General features: G+C 40.6%; 1 protein-coding gene across 5 annotated transcripts in view; it reads left to right on the top strand.

Annotated features, from left to right (window-relative positions):
- The first annotated feature begins 464 nt into the window (after positions 1–464).
- Positions 465–15,628, top strand: part of SLC5A7 (solute carrier family 5 member 7) — a 32,382-nt gene continuing 17,218 nt past the window's right edge. Inside the window, exons 1-3 of one of the 5 annotated variants that reach the window (XM_083501499.1) lie at positions 474–588; positions 6,129–6,211; positions 11,403–11,630. In XM_083501499.1, the coding sequence (XP_083357625.1) occupies positions 11,453–11,630 (178 nt within the window). In that variant the 5' untranslated portion in view covers positions 474–588; positions 6,129–6,211; positions 11,403–11,452. Of the gene's footprint in view, positions 589–6,128; positions 6,212–9,590; positions 10,246–10,305; positions 10,723–11,402; positions 11,631–15,628 lie in introns of those variants that run through there. The other 4 variants (XM_083501500.1, XR_014525728.1, XM_083501498.1 and 1 more) reach the window with 4 other exon arrangements.

Here is a 15,628-nt window from a genome sequence, read left to right as displayed (position 1 = left end):
AAGTGTCCCCGGATTTATTGAAAAAAAATCTGGTAACCATACCGTAACAGTGATCTCAGTTCTCCAAGTGGCAGGACTTACCGCCGCCAAAATGGCACCCCCACACACACACCTGCATGGGGAAACGTCAAGGGTTGCCGAAGTAAAACAACAACAATTAGAGAGAGAGAACACCTATGGGAGCAAAAACCAAAAAAGGAATAAAAAGCAGCCCGTCTTACCATGCTCAGTAAGGCGTGGAAAGCTGTGGTTCATTACAGGGAAAATAGAACGGAGTATCTTGAATGATGAACTGAGGAACTCCTCGCTGAACCATGAGGCAAGGTGAGGTGACTGCCTCAGGTGGCAGGATCCACAGAGGCAGAAGACTAGGCCTTCAAGGAACGCATCGCCTGCTTCAGTGGTGGTAGCGACAGTTGAAGTGCTTTCCTTGGAGGCCAGATTTAAAAATTAACCGCCACAGTGGCCTGTTGGCAAATAGGAAGCACTGCTGGTCTTCTTCCACACTTGCTCTCGATGTAGATTTTTATACTCCCCCCCCCTTTGTTCCTGATACAGATCTTCACTCAATCCTTCTTCTCTGGCTCGGTGAGGCACCATTTTGTTGTTTACCTCAAGTGTCAAAAATGCCTGTTATCATAGTCATTTCTCTTGTAACTTCACATGGACTTGAAGGTTGTCCTCAGATAATAAACTGGGCTCAGAACTTGTAGGAAAGTTGTGACACTGTGTACAAAACTGCAATCTGAGTAACATCCTCAGAGTTAGCCGAAACAGCTAACTAATAACATTTATTGAGGCATAAGCTTTCCTGGACTAGAGTTTAGTTAATCAAATGCATGAAGTATTATCCATGCTTGACAGGAGTTTTTCTCTCAGGATCCCAGAGTTCCATTCCTATCAAAACTGAGCAAACAGGAACAATAACAATTGATAGCTTATATGCAGAAGTTGGCAGACATCCTGAAGGAATTACTTTAAAGGTATTTCAAGAAAGCTAGGCATTGAAATATTTCAGCATACAATTTATTTTAAAAAAATAAATATTCCAGCTCAATGAATAAAATGTTTGCACAACTCTACTCTGCTTCATTCGGCTTGCTTGGCAGTAAACTGATGGGAATCACATCAGTGCAAACATGAAAGAGAATATACCACTTCTTACTTTGCTGCAAATAAAGAAAATTGACAGTTTTAATATCAAGCAGGCAACATTATAATGTCTGCACCCATGGGGGGAAACTGCTTTCCCCTCTGTCAGAAAAAAGCAGAGTCCAAGAGTACATGATTATACCTGTGCAAGAAAGTGGAGAAATTTCAGGGTATGATAACAGAATTGTAATTGGTCATTAGGTTATTATGAATAGGTGGCAATCAAATGATATGCCCTAAAGTAATCATCCTGTACACGATAGCAAAACTAACTTAGCTGCCGAAATTGAGGTTAGAAGAACACATGGATTTCCACAGACCTGGATTGGTATCTACTTATATGTGCTTTATGTATACACATCCTCTCTGTGTGTCTCTGTCTGCCTCTCTCATTCTGTGAGAGGTGCTCCCTTAACCAATTGGGATGAGGATGACTTTGAAGCTATCAAAAAAGAACTGTCAAGATAGCACTCACTGCAGTATTGTTTGTGCTTCTATAATTCATACAGGTTCGTAGCTTTGATTGGAATTTTGATGGAACAGGTGCCCTGATTATTGTCATCTGGACAAACAAATTTCAGGTGGCTAGCTGAGTTCTGGGCAAGCTTCCATCCATGTTTACCATTTTGTTTTTGTTGCTGTTTGCTCAATTGCCTTCATAGCATAGTTTTTCTGTCTTTTCATAGACCCAGTGAAATTATCCTGTTTTGCTCTCCATATTTCCTCAGGTCATTTAACATGCTTGGCTATATTTCCTTTTGTGTTGCTGCATGAAAGATTGATGTGAGAAAGGGTGGGGGGGAGCATGTAACAGATGAGTCGTTGCCAGATAAAAGATTTTGGCAGAGAAAAAGTCAACTGACATATCTTAGCCCTCTTTAAAACATTCTTGTGATTCTGGATCAAATTTGTTGTTTTTTTCTTTTTACAGTGAGGGGTTGTTTCTTATTTTTGCATCCCAACATTTGATTTATTGATAATACATGGATGTACAATGGTTTAGTTGAGTCCGGATGCAGTATTATGAAATCTTCTAAAACTACAGCAAAAGAATTAAAAAGCAAAATATTCAGGGGGCTGAATTGAAAGATCATAGGAATATATGAAAACATGAAGCTGCCTTATATTACACCAGGCAATTGCTCCACTATGTCTCTTAAGCCTTCCCAAATTAGTCTATTTTATTGTCGCTGTTCTTAATTCTGGATAGGGTTTAGGCTTTAACACTGGTTTATTATCTCTATAGGGTTTTATGTTCTGTTTATGTACACCATGTGTTCTCTGAATGTAAGGATGTTTATAAATTCTCAACCAAATAGACAAAATATTGTCTACACTCACTGGCATTGGCTTCCCAGGATTTCAGACACAGAGTTGTATCAATTGCTGCACCAGCAGGGTTCCACTAGTACAATTGGACTTCTGTTTCCTCTCTGCCCCTCATACACCTTCTAAGTCTGCTCTGGTCCCCAGCCCTCCAGAGATGACTTTGTGCAAAGGTTCTGGAGGTGACAGAAGGCTGTTGAACCAGTGGAATTACAGCATCTTTCTTAGCCTGAAGATGCCAAGGTTGGAACCTGGGACTCTCCACATGCAAAGCAGAGGCTTTACCACTGAGCTATGGCTCTTCTTCGTGTTCTCTAATTTTTTGAGACAGCAAAGGGAGATGGGGAAACAAGAATTTCAATGTGGGGCTCATCTTTTTCTCCACTTTCCTACCCTTTGTCACCAAGAATGACAGGCCCAGGGAGACAAAAGGAAAGCAATGGGGTGTGTTCTGTTATAAAAACAACCAAGTTAGTTTTCCTTCAGATTATTAAAAAAAAAAAAAAACCAAGGGCACAAACCCTTTTTTGACAAATGCTACCCTCTCACAACCCCTTTGAGAGTACTGGATAATGTCTTTCTGATCCCCAAAATTGGCAGTCTCACTCTCAGGCTTGTGTGTATAGGTTGCTGTTTTAATAATGCTTTACGCAGACTTTCCAACCTGGTGTCCTCCAGATGTTTTGGACTATGACACCCATCATCCCTGATTATTGGCCATAATGGCTGAGGCTGATGGGAGTTGTAGTCCAAAACGTCCTCACGGCATTAAGTTGAGGAAGGTTGCTTTAATAGAATCATTCTATAAAGAGGGTCTCTTAGTAAAGTGAGACTGACTTATAGCATGGGATGGCTAACCTGTAGCCCCCCAGATGTACTACAATGTGTATCACCCCTAACCACTGAACATGTTGTTTGGGAGTGATGGGAGTTGGAGTCCAGCAACACAGGTTTTGAAGCAAGATTCATTTTAACATTTTCTCTTGAAGACTCCCCCCCCCCCCAAAAAAAAGCAGATCTCACAAATCCAGTTTAAAAGCTTCAAAAGTAAATGCATGGGACACTTTGCTCTCTGTCCATGGTGCTGATTAGCTGTGTGCTTTGTATATCTCCAGCATATAATAAGCAGAAAAGACGAATAGTGTTGTTTGCACCTACTGGAAAACAAATTAGGTATATTACATAAACATACTACATCCAATTGCACAGGCACTTCTGGGGAGCCTCAGCTGCATATCTTTTATCTGAATTAAGCCATAATATGAATATGGTATTTTTAAAAATTACAAAAGGAATTGAAATGGTTGAGTAGCTTTGGGAAGATTAGTCCTTGGGTGTTTGTAGTAGTCACATTTCAGATATATTGTAGCTGCAATCCTATACCTATTTACCATTTAATTTAGTGGGACTACTTCTAAGTAGGCATGTAGAGGATTGTGCTGTAAATAGGCAGAATCCAGACTAAGTTAATTGCACCCAAGTCCTGCCAAAATCAATGCAAAATGTTAGTTATGGTTTAACTCATCTCACTGGTGTTAATGGGAACTAAGTGTGAACAACTTGGGCTGGACCCAGCCCAATGTATCCAGTCTTCACTTGCATCTTGGTCATTGCACTTCTTTTCTCCTCTTTTGTGATTTCATTGTTGTGTGCCTATCGTATCTCTTTTTGTAACATAAACTTGTGGTATCTTGAAAGGCCAGATATTGTAATCTGTTGTGCAAGCTTTTGTTTTTAACAGAAAAGGCAAGAATAAAGCAAAAAAGGGAAATTCACAAAATCAGTACAGTTTTCCTCAAAGGTCTAGGGTAGGTCTAGACCCATGGGCTAGATCTCAAAGCAATGTTATCTACACCCTGTCAACACTACTAAATACTAATCAAGGTGTGGTTGAAAAAACTGCTGATGGAAAAGGACATTGTTTTCAAAGTTGTTCAAGACAGGCATAGTCCACGCATGCTCCAGACATCCAATATTTGCAGATAGCTTTTCCATCAACAGTGTTGATCTCAAACCATCTGACAGTAGCACATCATCAAAATGTATAAATAAAATATCCATATCAACATAATATCAAGAAAACAAAAACAAGTCATGTGGCTGTAATTTGTTTTAATATTGAATTTTAAGTTGTTGTACCCCACCATGACACCTGATGGTGAAAGGTGGGTTAAAAATGGAATTCATTCATTCATAACAACAAGTTCAATAAATACATGAAAAATAATTGAACAATATAAAGATTCTAAATACAAAAAAGGTAGAGTGTTAATACATGTAAATGTAGAGGGGGAAGACTAACATTCACAGAATGAGGAGTGACTACCGTATTATAGATCTAGAGCACATGTGACCAAGATGCAGAAAACAAAATGGTAGTGCAATTGGCTACCTAAATGACCCTGGCCAATTACACTGAGTGCTTTCAGGAAAGAGCAAAAGAAAAAAAAATCATGGGGTATGAAACTAAAATAGATTATTGGGGGGGGGGCTAATCCTGCTTCTAAATGGATGAGCAGTGCAGAGACCAAGTTGAAGAAAGGGTTTCTTCTGGGACAGGAGTGGAGAAACTGTGGTCCTCCTGGTATAGCTGGATCTCAGCTCCCATCATCCATGACACTTGACCACACTGGCTGGAGCTGATGGGATCTGAAGGGCAACAACAACAGCTGGGTAACCAAAGGTTCCCTAACCCTATGGAGCATGAGTAACAAAAAGGAGAGGGCCCTTGGGAGACTCTGGTTGTGAGGGGTTTCTGTCAGTAAAAACTGATAGAATTAGCCCCCATGCTGAATATAGGCAGCCCTGGCATGAGTAAAGAATGGAAAAAGAAGCATGATTTGACTTTGACTTTGTGAGGCTTCCTTGAACATTAGCTGAAAGGATTTCAGGTTCTTGTAGGTTTTATGTCGTCTATTTGAATCGCACAAGGCCTCTCATGTTTTCTCATTAGGTCTAACAACTGTGTCGCTTGCCTAGCTCCAGTGTATACATAATAAATTATGAACCACTTTTGAAATATGGTTTTGTAAAAAGCTTTCCGGGCTGGGGGGTGGAAGAGGGGAAGCATAGAGTCTCTGTGTAATTTGTTTAAAGTTATAAAAGCAGAGGCTGCGACAACCTCCTAATAAATCTGTAGAAGCACCACTGTACTAAAAAGCAGCTTTGTGAAAATAGACTAATTTATGGCCTTTCTGTCTCACTTTTTTATGGGCACTTCCGTCTACAGCGTCAAAAATGAATACAAGTGGAGAAGACCTGGAAAAGCTGAGTGAACCAGGTCCAAATTAAATATTGAAGATCCATATTATGAATCCACATGTTTCTCCTCCCTGTACAAACTAAATAAGCAAATCTGTTCTCTCTATACTGTGGGGCCTTGGTTTACGAACTTAATCCATTCTGGAAGTCCGTTCTTAAACCAAAGCATTCTTAAACCAAGGCGTGCTTTCCCATAGCAGCGGGGGACTCAATTTATAAATGGAACACACTCAACAGGCAGCGAAACATGTTCTTATTCCAAGGCAAAGTTCACAAACCAAAACACCTACTTCCGGGTTTCCAGCGTTCTTAATCCAAGTTGTTCATAAACTAAGTCGTTCTTAAACCAAGGTACCACTGTATATGGTTCTTTATTCTCCTCTATCCAGCACACAGGTATATGTATGCAGGCCCTCTGAAGTATTATCCGGATATGCTTTGGGCATGGTCAGCGAACAGTACTGGATAACAGGTATGGAAAAAAATATAAAGATGTGCCAAACAAAGTTTGGGCTGTTGGCCTTAGGCTTTCTGTGAGGTGAGGAGTGGCATGTCAGTGAGGTAACTGGGCTCCCATGATGAGGCCCTGTGCATCACAGCTGTCATGTAAAGAGATGAGGCCTTTGGGCAAGGCAAACATCATACGTAAAATGGTAAAATGGCTGCACCATCCATTTGTCCCACAATGATGATGATCAAATGATGAGGGGAGAGGGAAGGCCATCATAAAATCCTTCACAAGCCCTCCTTGCAATTTTAGCCCAAACATATCTTTCTGTGAGCATCAATTTAGGGCCAATCACAAAAGGTGAAGGGAAGGGGCTGGTCCCCTTCTAATTCCAGTTCTGTCCTTCCTTCAGCTGGCTGGGTGGACTGTTTGCTTAACACTACAAGGAGCCTCTCATCTTGCCCTACTCCAATTGGACTGAATGTGGAAAGGATAACGTTTCCACTCCACAACCCAAGATGGTCAAGCACAACTCTTTTTAATCTCTCATTTAGGACAAAACAAAATGGCTATAGCTCCTCTCACCATTTGCAATGCTTTCTCCTGCTCCTTCCCTCATCCGCTGCGTAGCACACCCTGAAATCTGTAGACCATAGCAGGTGAGGAAAGGATCCAATGACAGGACCACGGAGTGAATAGGGAAGAAGAGCTGCAGTAGAGCTCATCTACTACTTTAGTGAACGAGTAAACAGTGAAAGGGTGTGTCCAGGATCCAGATTGTGAGATGTCAACCCTAGAACAGGGGTTTCACCTTTCAGATAAGTGACAGGTGAAGCTGTAGCAGAGGTTAGGAGACTTGGCTAATTATTGTTAGTACCCTAGCTGCTTCTTAACTATGCTTTGGGGGAGTTTGTGGCTTAGTTCTAAAGTGTGCAGAGCATACTAACAAAGATCAGTCTCTCTGCACAGCCAATCACCATGGCTAAAGTAAGGCATCTCAGTCTTATTATTGTATTTGTTATCAAGTATAGCCTACTTTTCCTCCAGAAGGAGATCAGAGCAACATACGCTAAAAATACTAAAACAATATAAAACAAGGAATGGCAAACTATGTGTAATCAAATTGAAAACAGGGCTTTCGGTTAGCATGGACTTTCCCATTAAAGCCAGGTTTACGAACTTTTGGGGTGGCAGATGCTTAATTTAAGAAATGCTTTACAGCAGAATTATCAGAAAGCATACATACATACAGAACTAAGGCCACAGACTAAAATTGCGGCTTCCAGGATGTCATTCATCTTGAGTGTCCCAGTACAATTTCTTTAAGCAACTACAGAGTCCCCAAAGAAATTGTCCGGCCATTGATTAGACAAACCACCTGCCTGGAATTGAGGGGGGAGGGGAAGAGGAAGGCATGAAAATGGAAAATCTTTCTGAAAGAAATCAGCAGTCACTGATTGCTTTGAGGGAAGATGTGGATGGGCTCGTGTGCTCTTGGAGTCCCAGGGAGTCTATATATCATAGTGATGAGGTTCTTGGTCATAAACTCACAGAGAGCAAATGAGACAGTTTAGTTGCTTCTTTCATTTGGGTAATAGTCTTCTACTCCATATGAAAGCACACTAGAGTACTTTGCTTAAGCCTGTTTTGTGTAGGATAACTTATCAGACCGCGTGAGACATGGGCTTCCTCTGCCCATACTCCACACAATCTTCATGATTGCCCACCCCTCCCACTGTAGACCTTCCTCTTCCTGCCTATAGCCTGATCAGCAGTGTCCCTTGCACAAGCAAGGACTGCAGGCAGGAAAATGAAGAGTTAGAAATCAGAAGCCTGAGCCATGGACAGATATTCATATATAAGGATCTAACTTTTGGGAAATAACTGGTGGATGCCAGTTAATTCTGAAATCCCACTTGTGTGGGAAACTACAAAAGTGAAAAAAAGAAAAGCTGACTGCCTGAATTAAATAATGTGGGGATCGACTCACTCTTTAGCCAAAACAGACCCCAGTAGAGTTTAAAACAGAAATACGTGCAACGTTTGCAAAGTGTGGGAAATATAGGTTGTTAGACCTGTAAATATCCCAGTGTTAAGCACTGATAATGTGCTTCCCCACCTCTACCCATCTCAAAGTGAATAGACTACAACCTTAAGTAAGTTTAAATGCTTTACTTACAGTAATCAGTGGTCTCACCCATGTATCATTGAATGCTACAGCAGAAACAACATTGGTAAGGTATTCTTGGTTATGAAATACAGAAGTTTGGAGCCTCAGCCTCAGGCATCTGCTAAGTTACATGGTTCAAAGAGGGAGGGGGAGAGAGAGAGGAACAGGAAACAACCTTTGCTTCCTCCCTCCCCAAAGGTGAGAAGTCACGACCAATCTGAGTCTTCTCTACCAATACAGAACTTTGTGATCCTTAACCCCTTTCTTACTGCTGAATATGTACTGTTATGTTTGGCTGTGTTAATCTCCCACACTAACAACCCAGAGAAAGATGCCCAAACAATCTGGGATAGTAGAAGCACTCATTTTATGATGGGGTCACTAATACTTAGCTCCATCTGGAGCTATTTACTATCTTAAAGCAGGGGTGGGGAACCTGTGTCCCTCCAGATGTTGTTAGACTGCCAAATCTCATTTAACCAACTTTCATTTCAGAAGATGACCATGGGCAAATGGCCCACAATGGTCCCCACATGGAAGCTGGTGAACAGTGCTCACCTGCATCACCAATAAGTACAAAATTTAAAAGGGCTCTTTAACCTCATACATATTTACTCAAAACTAAGTCCTGCTATGCTCAACGGGACTTACTTCCAGGTTCTGCACCTACACTCCTGCACAGCTGCTATCTCGTACACTGGGAGTAAATATTCAAGCTTTGACTGGGTCTTCTTGGTAAATGAAATAGATTCTTTGAGAATGAAAGGAAATTATAGGAGATGGTTTGCCACAGATTTTGCAATTTTATGGCAAAACACTGTGACAGCCAAGTTACTGGGACAATAAAGAATCCCCACAGTGATGTTAAAATTCCTGAATTCAGCAAAAGTAATATGAGCACTCTTTCCTTTTTGTGGAGGCAAATCAGGATAAAAATCTAATAAACCTAATCATTTTACTTAAGCCGCTTGAATGTTTTCGAACAATGTTACAAACACACAAATACACACACACACACACACAGAGAGAGAGAGAGAGAGAGAGAAAGAGAGAGAGGAACTGCTGACAAAGTCTCCCTTTCCTGATTGCTCAGTCTTGGACCCTAAAACTCACCCCTTGGCATTTTGTCTCATGTTCCAGTCCCACACTCATTGTCTTTTTCCACTCTTCTCTTCATTCTCTCCCCCACGTAGCAGATCACGCTCTGTTGAGTCATCTCTGCCCCACAGCCCCCATTTGCCCTGTGACGTGTTTGTCCCAGCTCTGACGGATGCAGTCTCTGCACCCCACTCCTTTATAACGGAATCGCCTCTTTTAATCCAATAACCACACGCAGGCCCCCAAACGAGCATAGGTTCAATAGGAGGGGGAGAAGAAGGGAAACAGCATCTGTGGCAGTGGGCTGGGTAGTGGGTTAATCCAGGCCAAGGGCCTTCTGTTTTGCTGTTCCTGATCACCTCCTGAAAGAATTGCTTCTCCCTTGAGAGTGGAGCCCTAGGTAATTCTCCCACTGAGAATGGCTGATGCTCTGGCTGCCTCCATAGCTGTAGTCTCACAGAACCATTGGGAACGGGGTGAAATAGAAGGGAAGGCACCAGTTCCCCAAAAGTGAGGAAATTCAGCCTCTTAGGGAAAAGGAAGATGTCTGGCTTCCCTTCTGTGCTACACAGGACCCTGGATGTGTACAGACTAGCCTGAAATCCTCGTAGGACTGGAGCTCTTTGCAATTGTGCCTGTCCCTTTAAAGAAAGGGAAAGCTGCTTCTCACACTCTGCCTCTGTGGGTGAACACAAGGTGCTGGGACTGAGCTGCTTGATGCCAGATCAAGGGAAAGTAGAGGCAGAGCTCAGAGGAAGAAGGGAGAAGAGGAGATCTGCTGGAAAAAGAGGTGAATTGGGGGTGAGGATAAGTGAAACAAAAGGGGGGGAGTTGGGAGGAGGTGATAGTTGTGCCGGGAACAATGCCTGTTTTTGCAAGGGTTGTGAGTAATCCAATAAATCTAACTTGTTACTGACGCTAGTCTGGGAGTTTAGAAATTGGCTGTGTAAACTCAAATGTCACCTCCGGCAACCTGCTTTTGCTCAAACTTTAGAAGCTGAGCAACAATTTCTAAGGAAATAGTCACTAATGATGGGGTGGAGGGAAAGGAATTACCAAGCGCTGCTTGGATGCCCCTGCTTATGTCGGCTAATTGGATGATACTTTACTCTGATTCTTACGGAGACTTAAATATTTATGTCACACAGAAAACCTTTCATGGACATTCTTGTTTTGATCAAAAACGCACTTTTCGATTCCATGTTAAATGTAGGTTAGCTGTGAAAGCAAAAGTAAATTCTGAAGGAATGGGGGGAGACAGACTAAGGTGCATCAACTGTTGATAATAGTTCTACTCTTTTCTGTCATTCGTTCATGTGAGCTATTGATTTTGTTGGATTCTATTCACACTTTAAATCTTCTAGTGATGAGTTTCTTTTAACGGCAAACTTGAGGCAGACCTTTTCAAGGGACAGAAATGTTATTCTTATGAAAATGAGAGCTACGCTTGCAAAAGTGGCAGAAATGACTTCATTTTTGACCTTCATTCTTTCAGCAATATTTTAATTGTTTTGTGATACTGGTTTTTGGTTAAGGAAGCGTTGGCTCTTTTTTAACCAAAAAAGTAAATGTGCTCACCACTGTATACTATTTTAAGCTGCTTTTTTCATATTCTTGAGGTTTATGGAGAATTCTTTGATTTTGAACTGACATTTCGGTTTTATCATCTATAAGAAAGATTTAAATAAAGTGACTTTGTTTCAACCAAGTTTCTAGCCGACACTTTGATTTTTAGATTGAAATATTTGTTTGGAGATGTTACAATGTTTAGGAAATGTGTGTGGATTATCTGAAACATAAAACAGGTTACATCTGAAGTAGCATAATCATATCAGGATGAACTGTAGGATAAGACAATCATGTTATTTTCTGATATGGACTCAGGGTTGTTGGGGTTTTTTGCCATGTACAACTGATATGCATAATATGTTATTACCTTTTGTCTAGCTCTCATGTTAATGAAATAGCAATCCAGAGAAGTGTCAAGAGGCTTCAACATGGCTTTTCATGTGGCGGGACTGATTGCTATCATTGTGTTCTACCTGGCTATCCTCTTTGTTGGAATATGGGCTGCGTGGAAAACCAAAAACAGCGGTAATGATGTAGATCGTAGGGAAGCTATTATAGTTGGCGGAAGAGATATTGGCTTGCTGGTTGGTGGATTTACCATGACGGGTATGTTCCTCTCTTTCTACCTGTTATTCAAGTGTCTACATCCTTCCTCTGACATGAATTTAAATGTAAAGGCACAACTTCACAGTGCTGCTTAGCTGCCAGTAAAATTGCATGCCACATAAATAGTTCTGACAGGAAGACTTCAACCAGTTGCTTCTGAGTAGTCACACTGAGAACTGTACTCTTGTGTGTTTTCTTTTCACCTCTGGAAAATGCACCCCACTGGGCTTACTGAATAATGCAGTATGAACAGGTCAATATAACCATGATTTATAGAATATTCCCCCCTTGTTGTTTGTTATAAAAACTAGCTAATGAATGAGTCGCATCTCCTGTTACCTTCACAATATCCAACAGGAGCCAGAGCAGTTTATCAATGCGGCATGCATCATATGTATATAGCTTCTGAATATTGCAAGGAATAGGACAATCATGTTGCATATAGGGAAGGATCAAAATATCATGCGACAGATGCCATTGTAGGTGCACCAAGTTAAATCTAAACCAAACGTAGCCATCAACTACAGTAGCGCTTCACAAAGAATTTCACTGGGCCAGCCTTATTATAATTTAACCACATACTGTAATTTGGGATCTCACATGCTGATCTTCAAAGCAACTTAGGCAAGATATTTTCAGTTAAGCCAATGTAGCTAAGTAGTTCATGCAGTTCAATCTGGTACGTGTTTACTCAGAAGTAAGTCTGACTCTGTGTCATGGGACTTAGTCCCAAGTGAGTCACACCATAGGATTGCAGCCTTCATGTTGCATAGATATCAGAAGAAAAAGATGGGTCAATATACACGTCTACTTTCCTATACACAATGTCAGGCCGCGTTGGCTCCATGATGACATCATCAGAGAGGGCAAAGGAGCCGAACGGTGAGTCATCATGCACCAAAATGTTTAAAATGTTTGTGGCTGGGCCTTCAGTTACAAGAATTGCCAAAGTGACATTTCAGATTGGTGCAAAATGGCATGAGATCTGAAATGTCCCCACTCTACTTGTTATAAAGGGCTTTGCTTCAGAAACAAGATAATTCATTCAAAAGAAAAACCATTTCAGTTCCAAATTTAATTATTCTTTCAGTGTTTTCTTCCCTTCTTTGTGCAGTCAATTTCAGGTTAACGATTAAACTTGTCCAGCACTAATTTGCAAATAAGTGCATAACTTTGTTGAACGAATGAGTTCCTGTTGATTTCGTTGAAATTTTCATTCAAATACAGGCTAGGTTGGGGTTCAGATTGTAACTGGGGAGGGGAAATAGTATATCAGTTAAAGCAAGAAAAAGTCTGCCTTCTTCCACCATTTTGATTAAAGAATTGGAGCCTTTATTCTCCTTTTACTTCAGGGTGTAATTATTGCTCATGATTTGAAAGGCTGCCTATTGTGAACAAAAATTCCAGAGTAGCGGCCACATTAGTCTGTGGAAGCAAAAACAACAAGGAGTCTTGAAGGCTAATCAATTTATTGTGGCATTAGCATTGATGAAGTGGAGAGTCGCAAGACTCTTTGTCTAAAAGGTTAGATTCTGGAGTCATGTACCCGGGGTCCTCAGCCTTTTTAGGTCCAGGGACACATTTTAAAATCTAAGAAACAGTTGTGAACACCACAAAATACCCGTTTCACAGAAGAAAAAGTGGTGATACTTTGAACAACAACACCTCAAATAGGCAAAGCATACACACACATGCCTCACAAATGAAAGAAACACAGACCAGAAAAGCAGACCATGCTTCCACAACTAAAAACCTCCCCTGGATAACTTAATTTTTTAAAAATTTGGGAGGGAATAGGACCTTGGTGTATGCCATGGGAATTTCTAAGGTTTCCAGGGTGTCTACAGCTGCCACATTAGAGAACCCACTCATACACCATGTAAAGAAAAGAGAACATTTGGTAGGGTTATAATTCCCAATTCTGCTAGCATTTATACTTTTGCAGTGTAAATAATTATGCACTGATTTTTAGTGTGCAAATTGTAAAATACCGGCCAGGGGGATGTTTGCTGATCTGTGTTTTGTCAGCCAGGAATAAAAGGTTCTAACATTTCAAAGGAAACTAGATGTAGTTCTGTCAACAGAACTGATTGCCAGCCGTGAAAATGATGAGAATTTTGCAGGCAGTTTCGTCAGGAGAAACACCAGCTGTCTACTGTGATTAGTGATGTTAATAAATATTTAGAAAGTGGCAAAATGTGTTCAGTGATACCTATAAGACAAATAAGACTGCAAAACATCTAAATTCTAGAAAAGAATTCAAAGCTAAATGTGTCTGTTCACAAAATGCAAACAAATCCTACTGGCAGGACTAAGAAGAAACAACACATTTAAACAGATTTAGATGCAAGGAATAACAAAACACATTTAACTAGCACCGCATATATAATCGTTTTTCCTAGTATTAAAAAAAGAGTTAAAATCTCATCTCCAAAATAAACGAACTTCCTGAGTTTGGAATTGATTGCATTCCAATAATATACAGATGCATACTTTTGTCTACAATTCAGCTACACATTTTGTCTACGCACCCATCAAGCTTGTTCTTAGATTGTTGTATTCTATTTGCCCCACAAGCCAGAAGCTGATCCACAATAGACCCCATGGACTCTAATCAATAACAATACAATCCTATGTGTTTACTCTGAAGTAAGTTTCACAGGGTTATATCCAACTAATATATTCAGAGTAGACCTTTGAGATGAATGCACCTAAATTAGTCATGTCCTTTAATGTCAATGGGTAGGGGTCTGAGGAGGAGACTGGCATTGGAGACAACTCTCTGGGTTAAACGGGACTTAAAGAGGCAGAAGATTGCAGTCTGTTTCCTTCTCTCCTTAATTACATACCCTTTTGCATAGTTACATGTATTCTTCCCTTTAGTTGACTGAATTTGTAACTTTATTTCAACATAAGATTCCCTAGTTTTAAAATATCCTGAATTAAGATTACCAGGGGTGGGGAAAGACCGCCTTGATATTAAAATCAAAACTCTGCCATTTGTCGCCCTAGGAAAAGCTCTTAAAACCAGATGAAAGACAGCTCCAGATTCAGATACCTTTTTCTATTTGCTAAGTTTATACCCCAAACACCAACTGTGGGTGTAAGACATGGGCTCCTAAAGAAGGCTGGGGGGGCATTAAAAAAAACGCTGTTTTGTTTTATGTTTGTTAAACTGGGCTTTTTGTGAGGAAGAGTGAGGTAGAATTGTAAATTATTACAACAATATACAATGAATCTCTATATGGCATAATGATAACAGCTGCATACCTCTGGCATATCTATCTGTAACCGTGTTGCATAGGTGACAGACTGTGGCTTGTAGAAAACCTGGGCTCTATTCAGAGTCTCTGAGGTAAGCATTCAGCACTGCTTAAGGGAGGTGGAACAATCTTAGTGCATGGATTGTGGGAGGGATGAGTAAATTTGTCTGAAAGTGACTTGGGAGTCATTCACACTGACAGGAATGTTTTTGGCAAAGTATTGAAATTGGCTGTAAAGTGGGTCTGGTATTTGATAATCCTACTGTTGAATAGATAACAATAAAGTTGTGGGGAGAATTCTGAGGTTAGTCATACTCAGAGTGAGGACACTGAAATCAATCTACTCATGTAACAAATCCACTAATTTGAAGTGGTCTAATCTGAGTATTACTTAATAAGGCATCACCTTAGGTGATGGTGTTCTTTAGTGGATTTTTAAAAAACAACAACCCCAAACACCTCAGATGTGAAGTGAATACTGATAAAATGAAATCAACCTGAGGAGTCAGCAATTCTGAGCTTCGGTAATAGGCAAAATCACTCAGCAGATCATGTCTGTGCTTCACATAATAAAGAAGATTAAGAACCTCCCCATATATCTATCACACACACAAAAGATTTTTAGCGGCATTGACCATCTGTGCCATCCCATTGCATTTTCTTGACAGGCAACCATGCTAAGTACACAACAAGCTTCTCTGCCATGACCACAAGCAGAGCAGATAGCAACATGAG

The sequence above is a fragment of the Podarcis liolepis genome (assembly GCF_965112155.1).
Source record: "Podarcis liolepis genome assembly, chromosome: 4".
Classification (NCBI taxonomy): Eukaryota; Metazoa; Chordata; class Lepidosauria; order Squamata; family Lacertidae; genus Podarcis; species Podarcis liolepis.
The sequence above is the reverse complement of the archived record's forward strand: the minus strand, read 5'-3'. Positions and strand labels throughout refer to the sequence as shown.